Below are 17,946 nucleotides of genomic sequence, written 5' to 3'. Positions count from 1 at the left end.
ATGATTCCGTAGTACCGGAACTGACGTTTTATCATTTGTACCGGAACTGACCATTGTGTTCGTTCTGTTGTTGTGTTGAATACCGCACCCAATTTAAAATAAACAATAACTCTGCATAACATACATAACATAACAAAATAAACTATTTTGCCTTTTAATTAGATATTTGATGGCATAGTCAGTTTATTTATGGCCTGTGTGTGCCATAGAAATATGATTACATCGCTACACAGGTGTCTGCACATTGTAAACTGTAATTCTATTTTTTCCTGTCTGTATACTAATTGTGTAAATATGAATACACATCTAGTTCATAAATAATAATACCAGCTTTGTTCGCACCTGAGATGTTCATGAATTAAAGCAGGTAAATAACTAAAACATTTCAGTGTTAACTGTGGAGGCTTTGCCTTTTGCTTTTGCACAATATAACGCAGTAACCACGATAATGAAAATCAACCATCCACAAGGTATACCAATTTACTTCTATCATGTATGAATCACCTATATATATATTTGATTGTCTCACAGTATATGATCACCCATTTTGGTACTTTTTTTTCTAGGTTAACATATAATAATGTTTATGTTAAACCAAATAGAGAAATGACCTTGAGCAAAGAGCGGGATGCGGCACGGGTGGCATTTGATGAGGCTCTTCGAGAAAGCTATCGCACAGCATTACAATATGTAACTGTAAGTGATATTTCTTCCCATTTCCCCAGTATATTTTGAAGGCAGTTGAATTATGGGTACACACCACAATGTTGTGTTGTAATTTTAATCACAGACCGATTCCCATTCTATGTTTGATTTGAATAAATACTTTAGGATCAGAAGGAGCGAGCTGCAATGCGATGGTCACCTGCTCCTGCCACTAGCCTTGCCCCTGTCCAATGGATAGAGAGGGACAGCAGAGGCAACATAATTCACAAAAGACCTGGACAAAAAAGGTCTAAGAAGACCTCAACACATGGTAAGTGTTATGTACCTATTTGGTTGTGTGTTTGTTTACGCATGTAAAGTGTAAAAAAAAAAATCGAAATAGATAACATATGCCAGTCCTGGCTGCCTCATGTTAATTGTATATTATTGTCATCAAAAGTCACAGCGGAGGACATGGACCTTACCGGAACAGGTGACCATATTGCAGCTAATGGCGGGGGTGAGTACCGCCTTAATTAGAGCTTGACCCTGGGGCATCTGACCCTAAAATAAGGTTTCCTAACCCTCTCCACTGGTCCCCCCAGAAGTTTCACATTTTTGTTTTAACCCTAAATTGCCACACCTGATTTAATTAGTCAAAGGCTTGATGAATAGTTGACTAATTGAACCATGTGTGCCTGTTAAGAGTTAAAACAAAAATGTGAGCCAAGGAAAGGTTTGGGAAACTCTGACCTAACGGAACCCCAAGGGAGATGCCAAGAGTGAGATATCCCTTGGGGGATTTCTTAATAGACTTATCAAGGCTAGGATCGTTACACTACTCCCTCGGTTCAGAAAACACAACCTGTGCTTCTCTATCACAAATTCCTCACGCCTTAACAGGACATGCTTTTGACCCTCATACACTATCCTACTTCTGCTCATCAGAGTAGCAAATGGTAGGAGGGGGTATTGACCTGAGGTAGGCTTGAAGCCAGGTCGCTTGACACTAAGGAAATCACGCTACACACAACAACCCTAAGAGAGTAAGGGTCTCATCAAGGCTAGCGTCATTAAACTTGTCAGGCAGCATGACTACCTTATTAGGACATTTCTAACTAGTACTAAATGTATTTGCAATATACTGACCAATTTTAGCTGGCTCACTGGCTTTCATTTCAATGTGGGATTAAATACAATGTAGTCCTATAAAGCGTTCAAATCCTCAGACCGATTGACTGTAACCTAAGCCTCTGTCTTGCAGGCATGAACTCTTGGGTTGCATGTATTGAAAATAGATTCAAAATGTTATATTACTCTCAAAATAAGAAGAACCACTGCTAATGTACATTAAAGCCACATAGTTATGCACATGTCATTTATTGACATGTAAATGTAATATAATGACGTACAGTATATCATAATTTTATGACATACAGTGGGGAAAAAAAGTATTTAGTCAGCCACCAATTGTGCAAGTTCTCCCACTTAAAAAGATGAGAGAGGCCTGTAATTTTCATCATAGGTACACGTCAACTATGACAGACAAATTGAGGAAAAAAAATCCAGAAAATCACATTGTAGTATTTTTTATGAATTTATTTGCAAATTATGGTGGAAAATAAGTATTTGGTCACCTACAAACAAGCAAGATTTCTGGCTCTCACAGACCTGTAACTTTTTCTTTAAGAGGCTCCTCTGTCCTCCACTCGATACCTGTATTAATGGCACCTGTTTGAACTTGTTATCAGTATAAAAGACACCTGTCCACAACCTCAAACAGTCACACTCCAAACTCCACTATGGCCAAGACCAAAGAGCTGTCAAAGGACACCAGAAACAAAATGGTAGACCTGCACCAGGCTGGGGAAGACTGAATCTGCAATAGGTAAGCAGCTTGGTTTGAAGAAATCAACTGTGGGAGCAATTATTAGGAAATGGAAGACATACAAGACCACTGATAATCTCCCTCGATCTGGGGCTCCACGCAAGATCTCACCCCCGTGGGGTCAAAATGATCACAAGAACGGTGAGCAAAAATCCCAGAACCACACGGGGGGACCTAGTGAATGACCTGCAGAGAGCTGGGACCAAAGTAACAAAGCCTACCATCAGTAACACACTACGCCGCCAGGGACTCAAATCCTGCATTGCAAGACGTGTCCCCCTGCTTAAGCCAGTACATGTCCAGGCCCGTCTGAAGTTTGCTAGAGTGCATTTGGATGATCCAGAAGAGGATTGGGAGAATGTCATATGGTCAGATGAAACCAAAATATAACTTTTTGGTAAAAACTCAACTCGTCGTGTTTGGAGGACAAAGAATGCTGAGTTGCATCCAAAGAACACCATACCTACTGTGAAGCATGGGGGTGGAAACATCATGCTTTGGGGCTGTTTTTCTGCAAAGGGACCAGGACGACTGATCCGTGTAAAGGAAAGAATGAATGGGGCCATGTATCGTGAGATTTTGAGTGAAAACCCTCCTTCCATCAGCAAGGGCATTGAAGATGAAACGTGGCGGGGTCTTTCAGCATGACAATGATCCCAAACACACCGCCCGGGCAACGAAGGAGTGGCTTCGTAAGAAGCATATCAAGGTCCTGGAGTGGCCAGCCAGTCTCCAGATCTCAACCCCATAGAACATCTTTGGAGGGAGTTGAAAGTCTGTGTTGCCCAGCGACAGCCCCAAAACATCACTGCTCTAGAGGAGATCTGCATGGAGGAATGGGCCAAAATACCAGCAACAGTGTGTGAAAACCTTGTGAAGACTTACAGAAAACGTTTGACCTGTGTCATTGCCAACAAAGGGTATATAACAAAGTATTGAGAAACTTTTGTTATTGACCAAATACTTATTTTCAACCATAATTTGCAAATAAATTCATTAAAAATCCTACAATGTGATTTTCTGGATTTTTTTTCTTCTAATTTTGTCTGTCATAGTTGACGTGTACCTATGATGAAAATTACAGGCCTCTCTCATATTTTTAAGTGGGAGAACTTGCACATTTGGTGGCTGACTAAATACTTTTTTTCCCCACTGTATCTGCAAAAGTGGATTCTCATCTCTTCACCCAATACACACAGTTATACTTAAGTTGCATTGATGAAGAAATATAACACCATTTTTATTTAATAGTTTCCAATACCAGGACCCATCCTCCTGCAGTACCCATGCTCCTGCACCTATCCCCACAAGATACAGGTACAGTATGCTAGAATGCCAAACAAATGCCATGCCAACCTTAAATTTTTTTTAAACAGCCTAGCTATTCTTTTCATGAGATTTGTCATGTTTATTTTATTTTTATCTCCACAAGACTCCCTGATGCAGGACCTACAGGAGCTGATGGGGAGTTTCATGGGGCCAGATTGTCATGTAACCCCAAAGGTGACTTGGGCAGAGAGGCAGGCCTTGTGTGCACAAAAGTGGTGGGAAAAGAGAGAGGCAATGGTGGACAGCATGCTCTCTGCTGAAGGTACTGTGTTGGGCCAGTGTCAGTATTGCGACAGTGAGGATGCTGTTGTGCGGTGCAGAGATTGCCTGCCCAGGCATCTTCTCTGTGCCGCATGTGACATAGCCACCCATAGCACCAAGGTTTGCACAACAGGGAGTCTCTGTTTTAAGGGCTTTATCGCCCCTTGTCCCCAACCACCGTAATTCATCAAGATGATGAGGGGTCCCTTACCTTCCAGGAGCAAGGTGTGTGTTTATTGTTTTGGTGTTTCAAATTAAATCTGATAGCACCTCCTGCAATACCAACTTTTTAGTCATGCTGCACAATTTTCAATGCATCAGTATTTACAGTCCAAATATATTCAACAATTTATTTGTGATTCTTTGGTGTCACATTTTGGTTTCTAGTTTGTCTTTTGCCCATGGCTGTGCCACAGCTGTGTGGTTGCGCCCACAGTGCCCTGACAGTGACTAGTGGCAAGCAAGTCATCCTGATTGGAATAAATGATAAGTGTGGTTTTTAAGGACTGCTATTCACATGTTTTTAAAGAATGTAATTAATTACTTCCTAATAATTACTCCTGACTCAGGGCGCTACAACCTGTCCCTTCCTGCTCTGAACTGCTCCGGGTGTCTGAGACATTGGACAGTGGGGCTGGATGAACTTATAAAGAGTGGCTACTGGCCATCCACCGTGACTCACCAGACCATCTTCACAGTGGACCTCTTCAAGTCCGTTGAAGACATGAAGGTGTTGGCCCCAGGATGCTCCCGTCAAGCCTTTGTGGGAATGCTTGACGGAAGAACAAAGCACTTTGGCAGGGTAAGTGTGTATATAATTAGTGGTTAATATTTGTCCCTAATATAAAAATTGTCCCTAAAAATGTACCTCTGTATGTTTTGCATGTTATTACAGTGGAAAGATATGTGGCGACACATTCCAGAAGGCATTCCTCAAGTGGATGTATGGGCGGTTTGAAATAGACAAGCTTTGTGGAAGCGATCTGCTCCATTGTCCTGCCTGCTCACAGGAGATGCATGCTATATCAGTGGATGGGAATCACAAGCAATACCGCTCCGGAAAGCCTCAGGGTTTGTACTTTTTTCTTTTTTCTTTTTCTTTTCTTTGGGGGTAGATCAGCTTAATATTGCAGATAGATTGTAACTTCCATCAATGTAATTGTCTGCATCACTTCCAATCCCCCATGTTTTTTATATATATACTCCCCTTTATTACTTTTCAACCCCGCCATCCTTTCCCTACTTGGGATAAATGAGTGTACTACCTACTTATGTGTTGATGTTTTGTTCAGGGTATAATTATGCATTCTTAAAGTGCATGCTGGTCTTCTTTTTGTTATTAATTATATGTTTGTGATGTTATATTGCAGTTGGTCTTCTTTTTAGAAGAAGATGAATTGTCCACTAGTAGGTCATTTTCCATGAAGAAACATTGTGGGACAGTGATTTGTCTTTTTGCTTTATCCAAATCCCTCCGAGACACACAGACACACACACAGAGCGGTTGGAGCAACACGGTCAGATGTCTGGGATTTGAACCAGGAACCCAACTCTCTAGGATACTTGCCACACCTTGGCGGTTTGGTTTTATGTATAATTTTGTGATTTAATCTTGCAGTCTGACTCTCTATTTAGTATTGAGAAGGGCTTCTATGATGGTGTCTTCCTGGCGAAAGACGATGATGTGTCATCCTTTGTCAAACATGTCCATACAAAGACCAATCATGTAATTATTCTCACAGTTTCTATAACATAGCTTAATGTCACCCAGTTTAGAACTTGTTTCTTTTAAGTTAATCTCTGCACTTCACTGTGATTTTCATGTTGTAGAAGCCAGGCAAATGAATGTGTGGCACGTCAGAGTGGACAGCGGCCAAAGAGACGTCAGGAAAATGATCTGCCAAAGTAGATGAGGAGGGTCTTGAGATAGCAGTTTGCCGACATGGCGTGCTCCTCAAGGCCCTCAACATGTACAGAGGCGAGATATATGCCTATGCAATGTACTTGCAGAAGGAGCTGTCTTCTGCTGGCACGGTGGGCTTTTTCTGCTGCGATGTTGCATGCAAATACTGGCCAAATTTGCAGAAAGTTGTGCAGGCGTGGCCAGAGTTGGAGGAGCTTCTAAAAATGCACCCTCTCCTCTCCGTTATGCATGTGAAGGTGCATGAATGGTCTCGTGAGGTAATTGTTTTCCTTCTTGACTGTTTTTGTGATATGCAGAAAGGATATTGTAAAGCTTTTTTAAATAATAGAAATAATACATTATACATTTTTTTTGTGTGTATTTGTTCATTATGGCATTATAGCTCAAATGGGGAGGCCGCAATCAGCCTGGTGCCGACCACACAACCGGAGAGGAAGTCAAGCAGGTGAAGAGTTTTATATCCAGAGCTGCTGTCATGACAAAGTACATGTCCAAGGCTGGTAAGTGTATTATGATAACATAACTAATGCTGAAGAAGGTTTAGGATTGCAACATAATTCCCTTAATAATGTTGAACTATTAAGTGGTCCTTTATATTTGAGCTCCAGCACACAATTAATAAGATAAACCTAATTGCCCCTCTCCTGGACTGTCACCTTGCCACGGAGGAGAGGCTTGCGTACGCCAATGACCCTGAGCGCTAAGCCGGAGGGGTTTATACTCCCAGCAGGTCCAACAAGCCGGCCGGGACGAAGGGTAGGAGGCAGACAAAGCAGTCCATGGTCCTCCATGTTGGGGGTTGGGCGTGGGGCTAACTACCCCACCCCGTAAAAAACAGAAACATTGACGAATGGAAACCAAATAAATTGCCCCAAAGCAGGACATTTTTTTGGACACATGTTACTGCTGAAGGGAGAAGCTGACATTGAAGGACATTTACTTTTTGGGCTTAACTGATGATGCTATGATGATGTTATATAATGTCAATGTTTTTTATCTTATTTTATTACACGACTGTAATTGTAATCTTTATGTTGATTGGTTAGGCACACAGTAGTAAATTATTAGAATAGCTGACTGAAGATGTTTTTCCAACAGTACGGACAGACATTATCACACTATTGGCAATGGGCTGGAATAAGAGGAAGTTCACCAACATGGATCGCATGTTGGCAAAGAGATATGTGAAAGTATTATTTTTTGGGGGGGGCTTTCGTAAAAAAATTATATTTTTACCTGTATCTGCTTTCTCATTCTTGTTTATCTATTTCTACGTGTCTGATCTTCTGTCTGCAATCCTGGCTCAGGTTTTTATTATTTTATTAGTCATCTTGATGTAGGAAAACATCAAGATGACTGTATACATTAAAGTCAAATCTTTTAGTGTGATTCACTTGAAAACTTAGATCCTTCACCTATGTTATTCCTTAATTGAATTGTATTTTTTCAGAACGTCAAAAGACTGAAGGAGGAGACCAGCCTCCTTGAAGAAAAGCAGGCAGAGCTGGACATCAACGACACTGTGCTTCAGGAGTGGACTGCTGAGGTTCAGGGCAGAGCTGGACATCAACGACACTGTGCTTCAGGAGTGGACTGCTGAGGTTCAGGGCAGAGCTGGACATCAACGACACTGTGCTTCAGGAGTGGGCTGCTGAGGTGCAGGGCAGAGCTGGACATCAACGACACTGTGCTTCAGGAGTGGGCTGCTGAGGTTCAGGGCAGAGCTGGACATCAACGACACTGTGCTTCAGGAGTGGACTGCTGAGGTTCAGGGCAGAGCTGGACATCAACGACACTGTGCTTCAGGAGTGGACTGCTGAGGTTCAGGGCAGAGCTGGACATCAACGACACTGTGCTTCAGGAGTGGGCTGCTGAGGTTCAGGGCAGAGCTGGACATCAACGACACTGTGCTTCAGGAGTGGGCTGCTGAGGTTCAGGGCAGAGCTGGACATCAACGACACTGTGCTTCAGGAGTGGGCTGCTGAGGTGCAGCAGTGGCCTGAAGGTACAGTATGTTAGGTTCTGAACAAATAGAGCAACAACTCAAACGGACAACCAGAAAAAGCTCAAACCAAGTTTATTCTACCTACAAGCATATATTTTTACCTTTCGACTAGGCGGAGTCACCGCCTTGCATGTCAAAGATAAACACTCCTTCTCTGTTAGGCAGAAACACAATAGGTTCCTCTCACTGGTATCGTCATGGCCTGCCTAAGTCTAGGACCCTCATGGGTGTGGCCCCGTGTAGCTCAGTTGGTAGGCGCATGGCGTTTGCGACGCCAGGGTTGTGGGTTCGATTCCCACGGGGGGCCAGTATGAAAAATGTATGCACTCACTAACTGTAAGTCGCTCTGGATAAGAGCGTATGCTAAATGACTAAAATGTCAATGTAAAAAATGTATGGGATAGGACTGTAGTCAGTTGGTTTTCGGAGTGGGCCCTTATGGCCCCCCTCCCAGCGGTGTCTTCTCTCTTCAACTGCTGTGCTCCACATCCCTCATGGCCCTGGTTCCACAGCAGCTGGCCTGCCTTATCAGGAACTGAAACCAAACTTCTACCCTTTGCCTCCTTCCTTAGAAATCTTAATATTCAGCAACAACATGTTTGAACAGAATATTAACTTTCTGCACTTCCCCTTGTCTCACTCAGTAACTTTCCACACCCAAAGTTCCTATTCACCCTTCATATGAACTCCTAACATATACATTTTTTATACATGTAAAGTAATCAATACGTTCTAATATGATGACAGGAATAAGTATATTTCAAGCCAGAATCCAACATGTAGAAAAGTGAATGTTTCTCTGTCTCTCTACTTCATAATTGCATTGATGTCAGTGGAGTCATATTTGTAACTTGCCATATGTTTGACAGCCACACTTCAGGATAGTCAGACTGGGCATCTCCAGAAGAAGATTGAGGGGCTTTACCTCAGTGTGAAACAGAGGGAATACTACCTCTACCGTTTGACAGGTAAGCCCCAACAACAATATGACCTCAAACACATTATTAATCAAGCAGTAAAACTGATTTGTGAAAGAAAATGCATTAGTCATACACATCAGACCATCTTTATGATCAAATGTAGACATGACCTATGTTATTAATTGATCTAATGCAAAACATTTCATTAAACTGAGAAATTACGTGACCATAAACAGCAGAGTATCTTGTGAGCCACAACTCTGCATGCCTTGTATAATGTTATAACTGTATGACAACAAATGTGGTCCTCTGTAGCTCAGCTGGTAGAGCACGGCGCTTGTAACGCCAAGGTAGTGGGTTCGATCCCCGGGACCACCCATACACAAAAAAATAAATAAAAATAAATAAAAATGTATGCACGCATGACTGTAAGTCGCTTTGGATAAAAGCGTCTGCTAAATGGCATATTATATTATTATTATTATTATTACTCTCTTTGTTTGTGCCTCTATAGTAGCTCTATAACTTATAGTTGTCACGATCGTCTGAGGAAACGGACCAATACGCAGCGCGTGGAGTGAACATGATGACTTTATTAAATAAAAGCAACCACGAAAACAACAAACAAATGACGATAGTGAAGTCCTACAGTGACTATGACTGAACCTGGAACAAAAACCCACAATTCCCACAGGAAAACAATCAGATTAAATATGGCTCCCAATCAGAGATAACGAGCCGACAGCTGACACTCGTTACCTCCGATTGGGAGTCATTGACCAAACCTAGACATAAACCCCACAGAACTGCAAACATAGAAATACACCCAAAACCCAACATCACCAAACCAAAACCCAACAAAACAAATACACCCTGGCTCAAATATAAAAGTCCCGGAGCCAGAGTGTCACAGTACCCCCCCCTAAAGGTGCGAACTCCGGGCGCACCAGCATACAGTCTATGGGAGGGTCTGGGTGGGCGTCTGTCCACGGTGGCGGCTCTGGCCCTGGTCGTGGTCCCCACCCCACCTTAGTCACTATCCGCTTCCGTAGCCTCCTCCATATGACCACCCCCCAACTAAACCCCACTGGATTAAGGGGCGGCACCGGACTAACGGGCAGCACCGGACTAAGGGGCAGCACCGGACTAAGGGGCAGTACCGGACTAAGGGGCAGCACCAGGATAAGGGGCAGCACCGGGCTAAGGGACAGCACCGGACTCAATGGCGGATCCTGGCTGGCTGGCTCTGGCGGATCCTGGCTGGACGGCTCTGGCGGATCCTGGCTGGACGGCTCATGGCTGGCTGAAGGATCTGGCTGCTCATGGCTGGCTGACGGATCTGGCTGCTCATGGCTGGCCGACGGATCTGGCTGCTCATGGCTGGCCGACGGATCTGGCTGCTCATGGCTGGCCGACGGATCTGGCTGCTCATGGCTGGCTGAAGGATCTGGCTGCTCATGGCTGGCTGAAGGCTCTGGCTGATCCTGTCTGGCAGAAGGCTCTGGCTGATCCTGTCTGGCGGAAGGCTCTGGCTGATCCTGTCTGGCGAAAGGCTCTGGCTGATCCTGTCTGGCGGAAGGCTCTGGCTGATCCTGTCTGGCGGAAGGCTCTGGCTGATCCTGTCTGGCGGAAGGCTCTAGCGGCTCCTGTCTGGCGGAAGGCTCTGGCTGATCCTGTCTGGCGGAAGGCTCTGGCTGATCCTGTCTGGCGGAAGGCTCTAGCGGCTCCGGTCTGGCGGACGGCTCTGAAGGCTCATGGCAGACGGGCGGCTTATGCAGCGCTTGGCAGACGGACAGTTCAGACGGCGTTGGGCAGACAGGCAGTTCAGGCGCCGTTGGGCAGACGGGCAGTTCAAGCGCCGTTGGGCAGACGGGCAGTTCAGGCGCCGTTGGGCAGTTCAGGCGCCGTTGGGCAGACGGGCAGTTCAGGCGCCGTTGGGCAGACGGCAGACTCTGGCCGGCCGAGACGCACATAAGGCCTAGTGCGTGGTGCCGGAACTGGTGGTCCCGGGCTGAGGACACGCATCTCAGGGCTAGTGCGGGGAGTAGCAACAGGGCATGCTGGACCCTGGGGACGCACATAAGGCCTAGTGCGTGGTGCCGGAACTGGTGGTCCCGGGCTGAGGACACGCATCTCAGGGCTAGTGCGGGGAGTAGCAACAGGGCATGCTGGACCCTGGGGACGCACATAAGGCCTAGTGCGTGGTGCCGGAACTGGTGGTCCCGGGCTGAGGGCACGCATCTCAGGGCTAGTGCGGGGTGCAGCAACAGGACGCACAGGACTCTGGGGACACACAGGAGGCTTGGTGCGTGGTGTAGGCACTGGTGGTACTGGACTGGAGCGGGGAGGTGGCGCCGGAAATACCGGACCGTGCAGGCGTACTGGCTCCCTTGAGCACTGAGCCTGCCCAACCTTACCTGGTTGTATACTCCCCGTCGCCCGACCAGTACGGGAAGGAGGAATAACCCGCACCGGGCTATGTAGGCGAACCGGGGACACCATGCGTAAGGCTGGTGCCATGTAAGCCGGCCCGAGGAGACGCACTGGTGGCCTGATGCGTTGGGCCGGCTTCATGACATCCGGCTCAATGCTCAATCTAGCCCGGCCGATACGTGGAGCTGGAATGTACCGAACCGGGCTATGCCTGCGTACAGGAGACACCATGCGCTCTACTGCGTAACACGGTGTCTGCCCGTACTCTCGCTCTCCACGGTCAGTCCAGGGAGTAGGCGCAGGTCTCCTACCTGACTTCGCCACACTCCCTTTTAGCCCCCCCAAGAAATTTTTGGGTAGTACCCACGGGCTTCCAGCCTCGACTCCGTGCTGCCTCCTCATACCACCTCCTCTCGGCTTTAGCTGCCTCCAGCTCTTCACGAGGGCGGCGATATTCTCCCGGTTGTGCCCAAGGACCCTTTCCATCCAGTATCTCCTCCCATGTCCATGAATCCTTGATAGGCGTCCATAAATCCTGTTGCCGCTTGACACGCTGCTTGGTCCTCTTATGGTGGGTTTTTCTGTCACGATCGTCTGAGGAAACGGACCAATACGCAGCGCGTGGAGTGAACATGATGACTTTATTAAATAAAAGCAACCACGAAAACAACAAACAAATGACGATAGTGAAGTCCTACAGTGACTATGACTGAACCTGGAACAAAAACCCACAATTCCCACAGGAAAACAATCAGATTAAATATGGCTCCCAATCAGAGATAACGAGCCGACAGCTGACACTCGTTACCTCCGGTTGGGAGTCATTGACCAAACCTAGACATAAACCCCACAGAACTGCAAACATAGAAATACACCCAAAACCCAACATCACCAAACCAAAACCCAACAAAACAAATACACCCTGGCTCAAATATAAAAGTCCCGGAGCCAGAGTGTCACAATAGTCATGTAATATATCTTAATATACAGTCCGTCTAATCACCCCTTTTTATTCAGACGGCAACAAGAGGAGGCATCAGATTCTGAGAAAAATAGTTGAGGACAAAGCAGCCTTGACAACTGCCATTGTTCAACTTCACGAGCAGCAGGCAGAGTTTAGGCTCCCCACAGTGGATGAGCTGCTCAATACTGACAACTTTGTGTGGCCATGGCAGAGACTTGGCACCAGTAAGTATATGATTGCAGAAGTTATCTATTGTGATTGAATGTTTACCTTCAGCGTAGGCTGCAATCAATGCTGTTGTTCTGTTATATACCTCTGTGAGTTTACATCTCACAGGCAACAGCCATCTTGCCATCAAAAAGGCAATCTTCGACAGACTGATGTTGGTGAACAGACTGCAGGAGGAAGAGTGGATCCTGGGGCAGGAGATGAAGAGGCACTGGGGGAGCCTACAAAGAGCAAGGGGAACTCTGGAGGCACTGGGGCAGGAGATGAAGAGGCACTGGGGGAGCCTACAAAGAGCAGCGGGAACTCTGGAGGCACTGGGGCAGGAGATGAAGAGGCACTGGGGGAGCTTACAAAGAGCAGCGGGAACTCTGGAGGCACTGTCCCAACAGCTGCAAGATCAGAGTAAGTTCAGGTTTATACTATTTTTGGACTGAACCTTTTGTCTTGCTTTACAAATACCCTCCACACTATTTTGTGTAATGGAATTGTAAATCATTTACTGCTTTACATGTGACTTTTAGGCATGATTGAGATCTTTGTGTAATTGTGAGTTGCAAAAGAGTCCTTGATCTCAATGGGACTGCTAAAATAAATAAATAAAGGTCTTAATAAATAAATGCATTAAGCACTAACAGCTCTGAGTGTGTGTTTCAATCAATTACATAGTATGAATGAATTATTTTGATGTAATAAAAAGTGTTGGTGCAACATGCTGCAAGCCATTGCTGCCCCTTGCAACATTGTAAGTACAACATCATCTTTCTAATCTGATATTCAGTGGAATGTACTGTTGCCCAACCCATATATTTCAGCAGTGCGTAATTTCAAATTGTAGGACATGTCCTGTTAAAGCTTACTGGCTGATGAAGGACAATCACATAGTATGCGTATTTACAACAGCATATTATTTAATAGTTGTTTTACCAAAATTAATTGATGTCAATCGATATATTCATGGTATAAAAAAATATAGAAATGTACATTATAAAGTTCACAAACTATAGCTTACTAAGATAGGCACCTGGCACAATGCTGATTTATACAGGTTATGAGCAGTGGATTGGTCTGAACAACTTTAGTAGGCCTAATGATTTTATTGTGAGTAATGAGAAAACAATCAGCGAAAGTGATGGAATATTGCATTTTGAAAAGCAAATACTTAGATTGAATATGTAGGCAAATTCCAACATCAGTGGACCTGCGTGAGGGGTGTCATGAAGAATGAGGGAATTTTGAAGGGCTGATACAGTGTTCCACTATTTAGGCCGCAGGGCTCCTGTTTCCATTTCTAACTGGGAACAACATATTATAGCTTATTATATTGCAGACTGACCTTCAAATTGGCTTCGCAATATAGGGCTATTTGCGATAATGAGCGAATATTCATAGAGGAGTTTATTATAGGCCTATAATAGGCTAGGTGTAGCTATAGATTAAAATACATATCGGCCTACGTGTATATCATCAGTTATATGCTGTATATATAGCCTACCATGCTGTTATGTTTATCATTCTTTCTTTAGGTTACCTCTGCATCATATTGACATGCGGCATGTTTTGCGACAGGTGTGTTTACCTGCTTGGGTTCTGTGGGCTACTTAACAGAGGGATGTGTTATCTAAAGGTGAAAGCCAAATCATGGCACAGCTGCTCTATTTGGATAGGCAGTGTGAATTCAGTGCATAATCGTCTTGCTTATCAGAAATATGCTGTGATGAAGACCATGGTAATAGAGGTGCGGTTATGGCCATTATGCGAATAATGGGTATAGGGGTTGAATGGCCAAATAAAGGGTGTAGAATGTTTTAAATAGTATATTTCCGAGGTTCTCAAGGCTCCAATATAAAACCGTTTTTTATAAACATTTACATACAGTGAGGGAAAAAAGTATTTGATCCCCTGCTGATTTTGTACGTTTGCCCACTGATAAATAAATAATCAGTCTATAATTTTTATGGTAGGTTTATTTGAACAGTGAGAGACAGAATAACAACAAAAAAATCCAGAAAAACGCATATCAAAAATGTTATAAATTGATTTGCATTTTAATGAGGGAAATAATTATTTGACCCCTCTGCAAAACATGACTTAGTACTTGGTGGCAAAACCCTTGTTGGCAATCACAGAGGTCAGACGTTTCTTGTAGTTGGCCACTAGGTTTGCACACATCTCAGGAGGGATTTTGTTCCACTCCTCTTTGCAGATCTTCTCCAAGTCATTAAGGTTTCGAGGCTGACGTTTGGCAACTCGAACCTTCAGCTCCCTCCACAGATTTTCTATGGGAATAAGGTCTGGAGACTGGCTAGGCCACTCCAGGACCTTAATGTGCTTATTCTTGAGCCACTCCTTTGTTACCTTGGCCGTGTGTTTTGGGTCATTGTCATGCTGGAATACCCATCCACGACCCATTTTCAATGCCCTGGCTGAGGGAAGGAGGTTCTCACCCAAGATTTGACGGTACATGGCCCCGTCCATCGTCCCTTTGATGAGGTGAAGTTGTCCTGTCCCCTTAGCAGAAAAACACCCCCAAAGCATAATGTTTCCACCTCCATGTTTGACGGTGGGGATGGTGTTCTTGGGGTCATAGGCAGCATTCCTCCTCCTCCAAACACGGCGAGTTAAGTTGATGCCAAAGAGCTCGATTTTGGTCTCATCTGACCACAACACTATCACCCAGTTCTCCTCTGAATCATTCAGATGTTCATTGTCATACGGGCCTGTACATGTGCTTTCTTGAGCAGGGGGACCTTGCGGGCGCTGCAGGAATTCAGTCCTTCACGGCGTAGTGTGTTACCAATTGTTTTCTTGGTGAATATGGTCCCAGCTGCCTTGAGATCATTGACAAGATCCTCCCGTGTATTTCTGGGCTGATTCCTCACCGTTCTTATGATCATTGCAACTCCACGAGGTGAGATCTTGCATGGAGCCCCAGGCCGAGGGAGATTGACAGTTATTTTGTGTTTCTTCCATTTGCGAATAATCGCACCAACTGTTGTCACCTTCTCACCAAGCTGCTTGGCGATGGTCTTGTAGCCCATTCCAGCCTTGTGTAGGTCTACAATCTTGTACCTGAAATCCTTGGAGAGCTCTTTGGTCTTGGCTATGGTGGAGAGTTTGGAATCTGATTGATTGATTGCTTCTGTGGACAGGTGTCTTTTATACAGGTAACAAGCTGAGATTAGGAGCACTCCCTTTAAGAGTGTGCTCCTAATCTCAGCTCGTTACCTGTATAAAAGACACCTGCGAGCCAGAAATCTTTCTGATTGAGAGGGGGTCAAATACTTATTTCCCTCATTAAAATGCAAATAAATGTATAACATTTTTGACATGCGTTTTTCTGGATTTTGTTGTTGTTATTCTATCTCTCACTTTTCAAATAAACCTACCATTAAAATTATAGACTGATAATTTCTTTGTCAGTGGGCAAACGTACAAAATCAGCAGGGGATCAAATATTTTTTTCCCCTCACTGTATGACATCTACCATTGTGTCCTCCTGGCTCTGCCGACTGCCGTATCTACTGCTCTCCTGATTCATTGTACAACTTGTAGATCTGTCATACTGCATGTACATGTTTATGTTTATGCCATTAAACAATAATATAGGATTACATTGGATCCTAATAATTCCTAACAATGTCTTCGTAAAGCACAGACCACACGTTTGAAACTGAAGAAGATGTATTATATGGAGATACGTGGGGGAGTAGATAGAGAAAGAGAGAGAATGAGAGAGCTCCTTCACAGGTATAGGGACAGGAATGGGCTTTAGGAGATGGCAGGTAGGTGGTCCCAGGTGCTCTGCCATTTTCTGCCACTGCAATGAAACCAACAACAACAACAAAAAGAACAAACCACATCAAGATAAGTAAAATGGAAGAATTCAAGAAATAACTTTTATGTTTAAATTTTTTCCTGACTTACATAACTTACATACTTCTCTGTTTTGGGACACTTGTGCAAATGGCAGAGGTGCGCATGAATGCACAAATGGAGGGGTGAGGGGAAGAGACTAATTTGGGATTCAGCAAGAATCGAATCATGGACCTAGGTGCAGTGCTTGATTTGGACAAAAATAGCTGCCAGTACTCATTTTGGGTGCCAATACTTTGAGCTAATATTCTATAAGAGGAACAGGAGCTCAAGCAGTAGTAAATCTGAGGTGCCAGTTCTCAGCTCCGGTGAGATCCAACCCAGGTCAAGCACTGCATATGTCCCAATAGATAGTAAAAGTGACAACACTCTGTCATAGCAGCCTACTTACCAGGAGCCTGGCTTCCATCTGATTAAATCTTCTCTCTGCCCCTTTATGAACATAATTTTAAAAAATTTAGAATTTGAAATCACTTGCTTTTACTAAATTCACAAATTTACTCAATTGATGATGGAATTGCCTATACTGACTGTACTTCCTTGAAAATAACTAGGTGCAGTTCAAATAGACGTGACATATATTGTTACTGTTTACAGAAAATCTAACAATTTCACCAGTTTGACCTGTTTATTGCATAATAACATCCATGTCATAACGGTTCTTCCCTTCCCTGTTCCTTCCCTGTTCCTTCCCTGTTCCTTCCCTGTTCCTTCCCTGTTCTTCTCTTAGATGCCGTTCTAACTAACCTCCCTGACTCTGGACTTCACCACTGTCTCCACTGTTCTTACAGAGTTCCTATACTTGCATTCTGAAATATGAAAAATAAATGTTTTATTTTATTTCAGTCATCATTCATTTTATTTTTACACATGATAGAATGGTAATGTGTTTTAATCGTTGCCTCAAACTTAGCAATACATGCTGTTGATAACTTAGTCAACTTTCACTGTCATTGCTGGTACATTAATAAACAACTAAGACAACTGTGCTGTACTATAGAGATGACAGCCCATACTCGTGTACAGTGGAGACAAAGAAAATAGTCAGTGATAAATTAAAGATAGGTCCATGTACCTTTGCACTTATTCGGTTTCTGTATTTTCTGGCACTCTGCAGTGCCAGTGTCCTCCTCCATGGTCACAATGGACCCCTGCTTCTCTTCCACTGTGAACTTCAACCTGAATGAAGACACACACACAGACATGATTGGTTTTTAAACTCTTAGGTGGCACATACACATTATTTGCTCGGGGCGGCAGGTAGCTTAGTGGTTAAGAGCGTTGTGCCAGTAACCAAAAGGTCTCTGGTTCTAATCCCCGAGCTGACTAGGTGAAAAATCTGTCGATGTGCCCTTGAGCAAGGCACTTAACCCTAATTGCTCCTGTAAGTCGCTCTGGATAAGAGCGTCTGCTAAATGACTAAAAATGTAAAAATTTGCTGGTCCAAATTCACTCCCTACCCCTCCTCCTTGGCCC

General features: G+C 44.3%; 1 protein-coding gene and 1 long non-coding RNA gene across 2 annotated transcripts; both read left to right on the top strand.

The window, feature by feature from the left end:
* The first annotated feature begins 80 nt into the window (after window positions 1–80).
* Window positions 81–5,273, top strand: LOC121566893. The gene is made up of 7 exons (XR_006001018.1): window positions 81–470; window positions 603–696; window positions 832–976; window positions 1,106–1,165; window positions 3,785–3,850; window positions 3,966–4,925; window positions 5,019–5,273. It is a non-coding gene; the product is annotated as an uncharacterized LOC121566893 (long non-coding RNA).
* Window positions 5,274–7,174: 1,901 nt separating this feature from the next.
* On the top strand, window positions 7,175–17,310 carry LOC121567000. Its single transcript, XM_041876944.1, has 7 exons — window positions 7,175–7,237; window positions 7,498–7,600; window positions 7,924–8,052; window positions 8,922–9,020; window positions 12,423–12,593; window positions 12,706–12,999; window positions 17,201–17,310. Exons 1-7 carry the CDS (start codon window positions 7,175–7,177, stop codon window positions 17,281–17,283), a joined length of 942 nt encoding a protein of 313 aa, XP_041732878.1. The 3' UTR covers window positions 17,284–17,310.
* Window positions 17,311–17,946: the final 636 nt, after the last annotated feature.

The sequence above is a fragment of the Coregonus clupeaformis genome, chromosome 5 (assembly GCF_020615455.1).
Source record: "Coregonus clupeaformis isolate EN_2021a chromosome 5, ASM2061545v1, whole genome shotgun sequence".
Taxonomy (NCBI): Eukaryota; Metazoa; Chordata; class Actinopteri; order Salmoniformes; family Salmonidae; genus Coregonus; species Coregonus clupeaformis.
Note: the sequence above shows the minus strand (reverse complement) of the source record. Positions and strands in the feature narration are given on the sequence as shown.

Coding starts and splice junctions, on each gene's coding strand:
- LOC121567000 (XM_041876944.1), top strand. CDS start 7,175: ATGGGCTGGAATAAGAGGAAGTTCACCAACATGGATCGCATGTTGGCA. Junction 7,601..7,923: donor GTGGACTGCTGAGGTTCAGG/GCAGAGCTGGAC, acceptor TGGGCTGCTGAG/GTTCAGGGCAGAGCTGGACA. Junction 8,053..8,921: donor GGTGCAGCAGTGGCCTGAAG/GTACAGTATGTT, acceptor TATGTTTGACAG/CCACACTTCAGGATAGTCAG.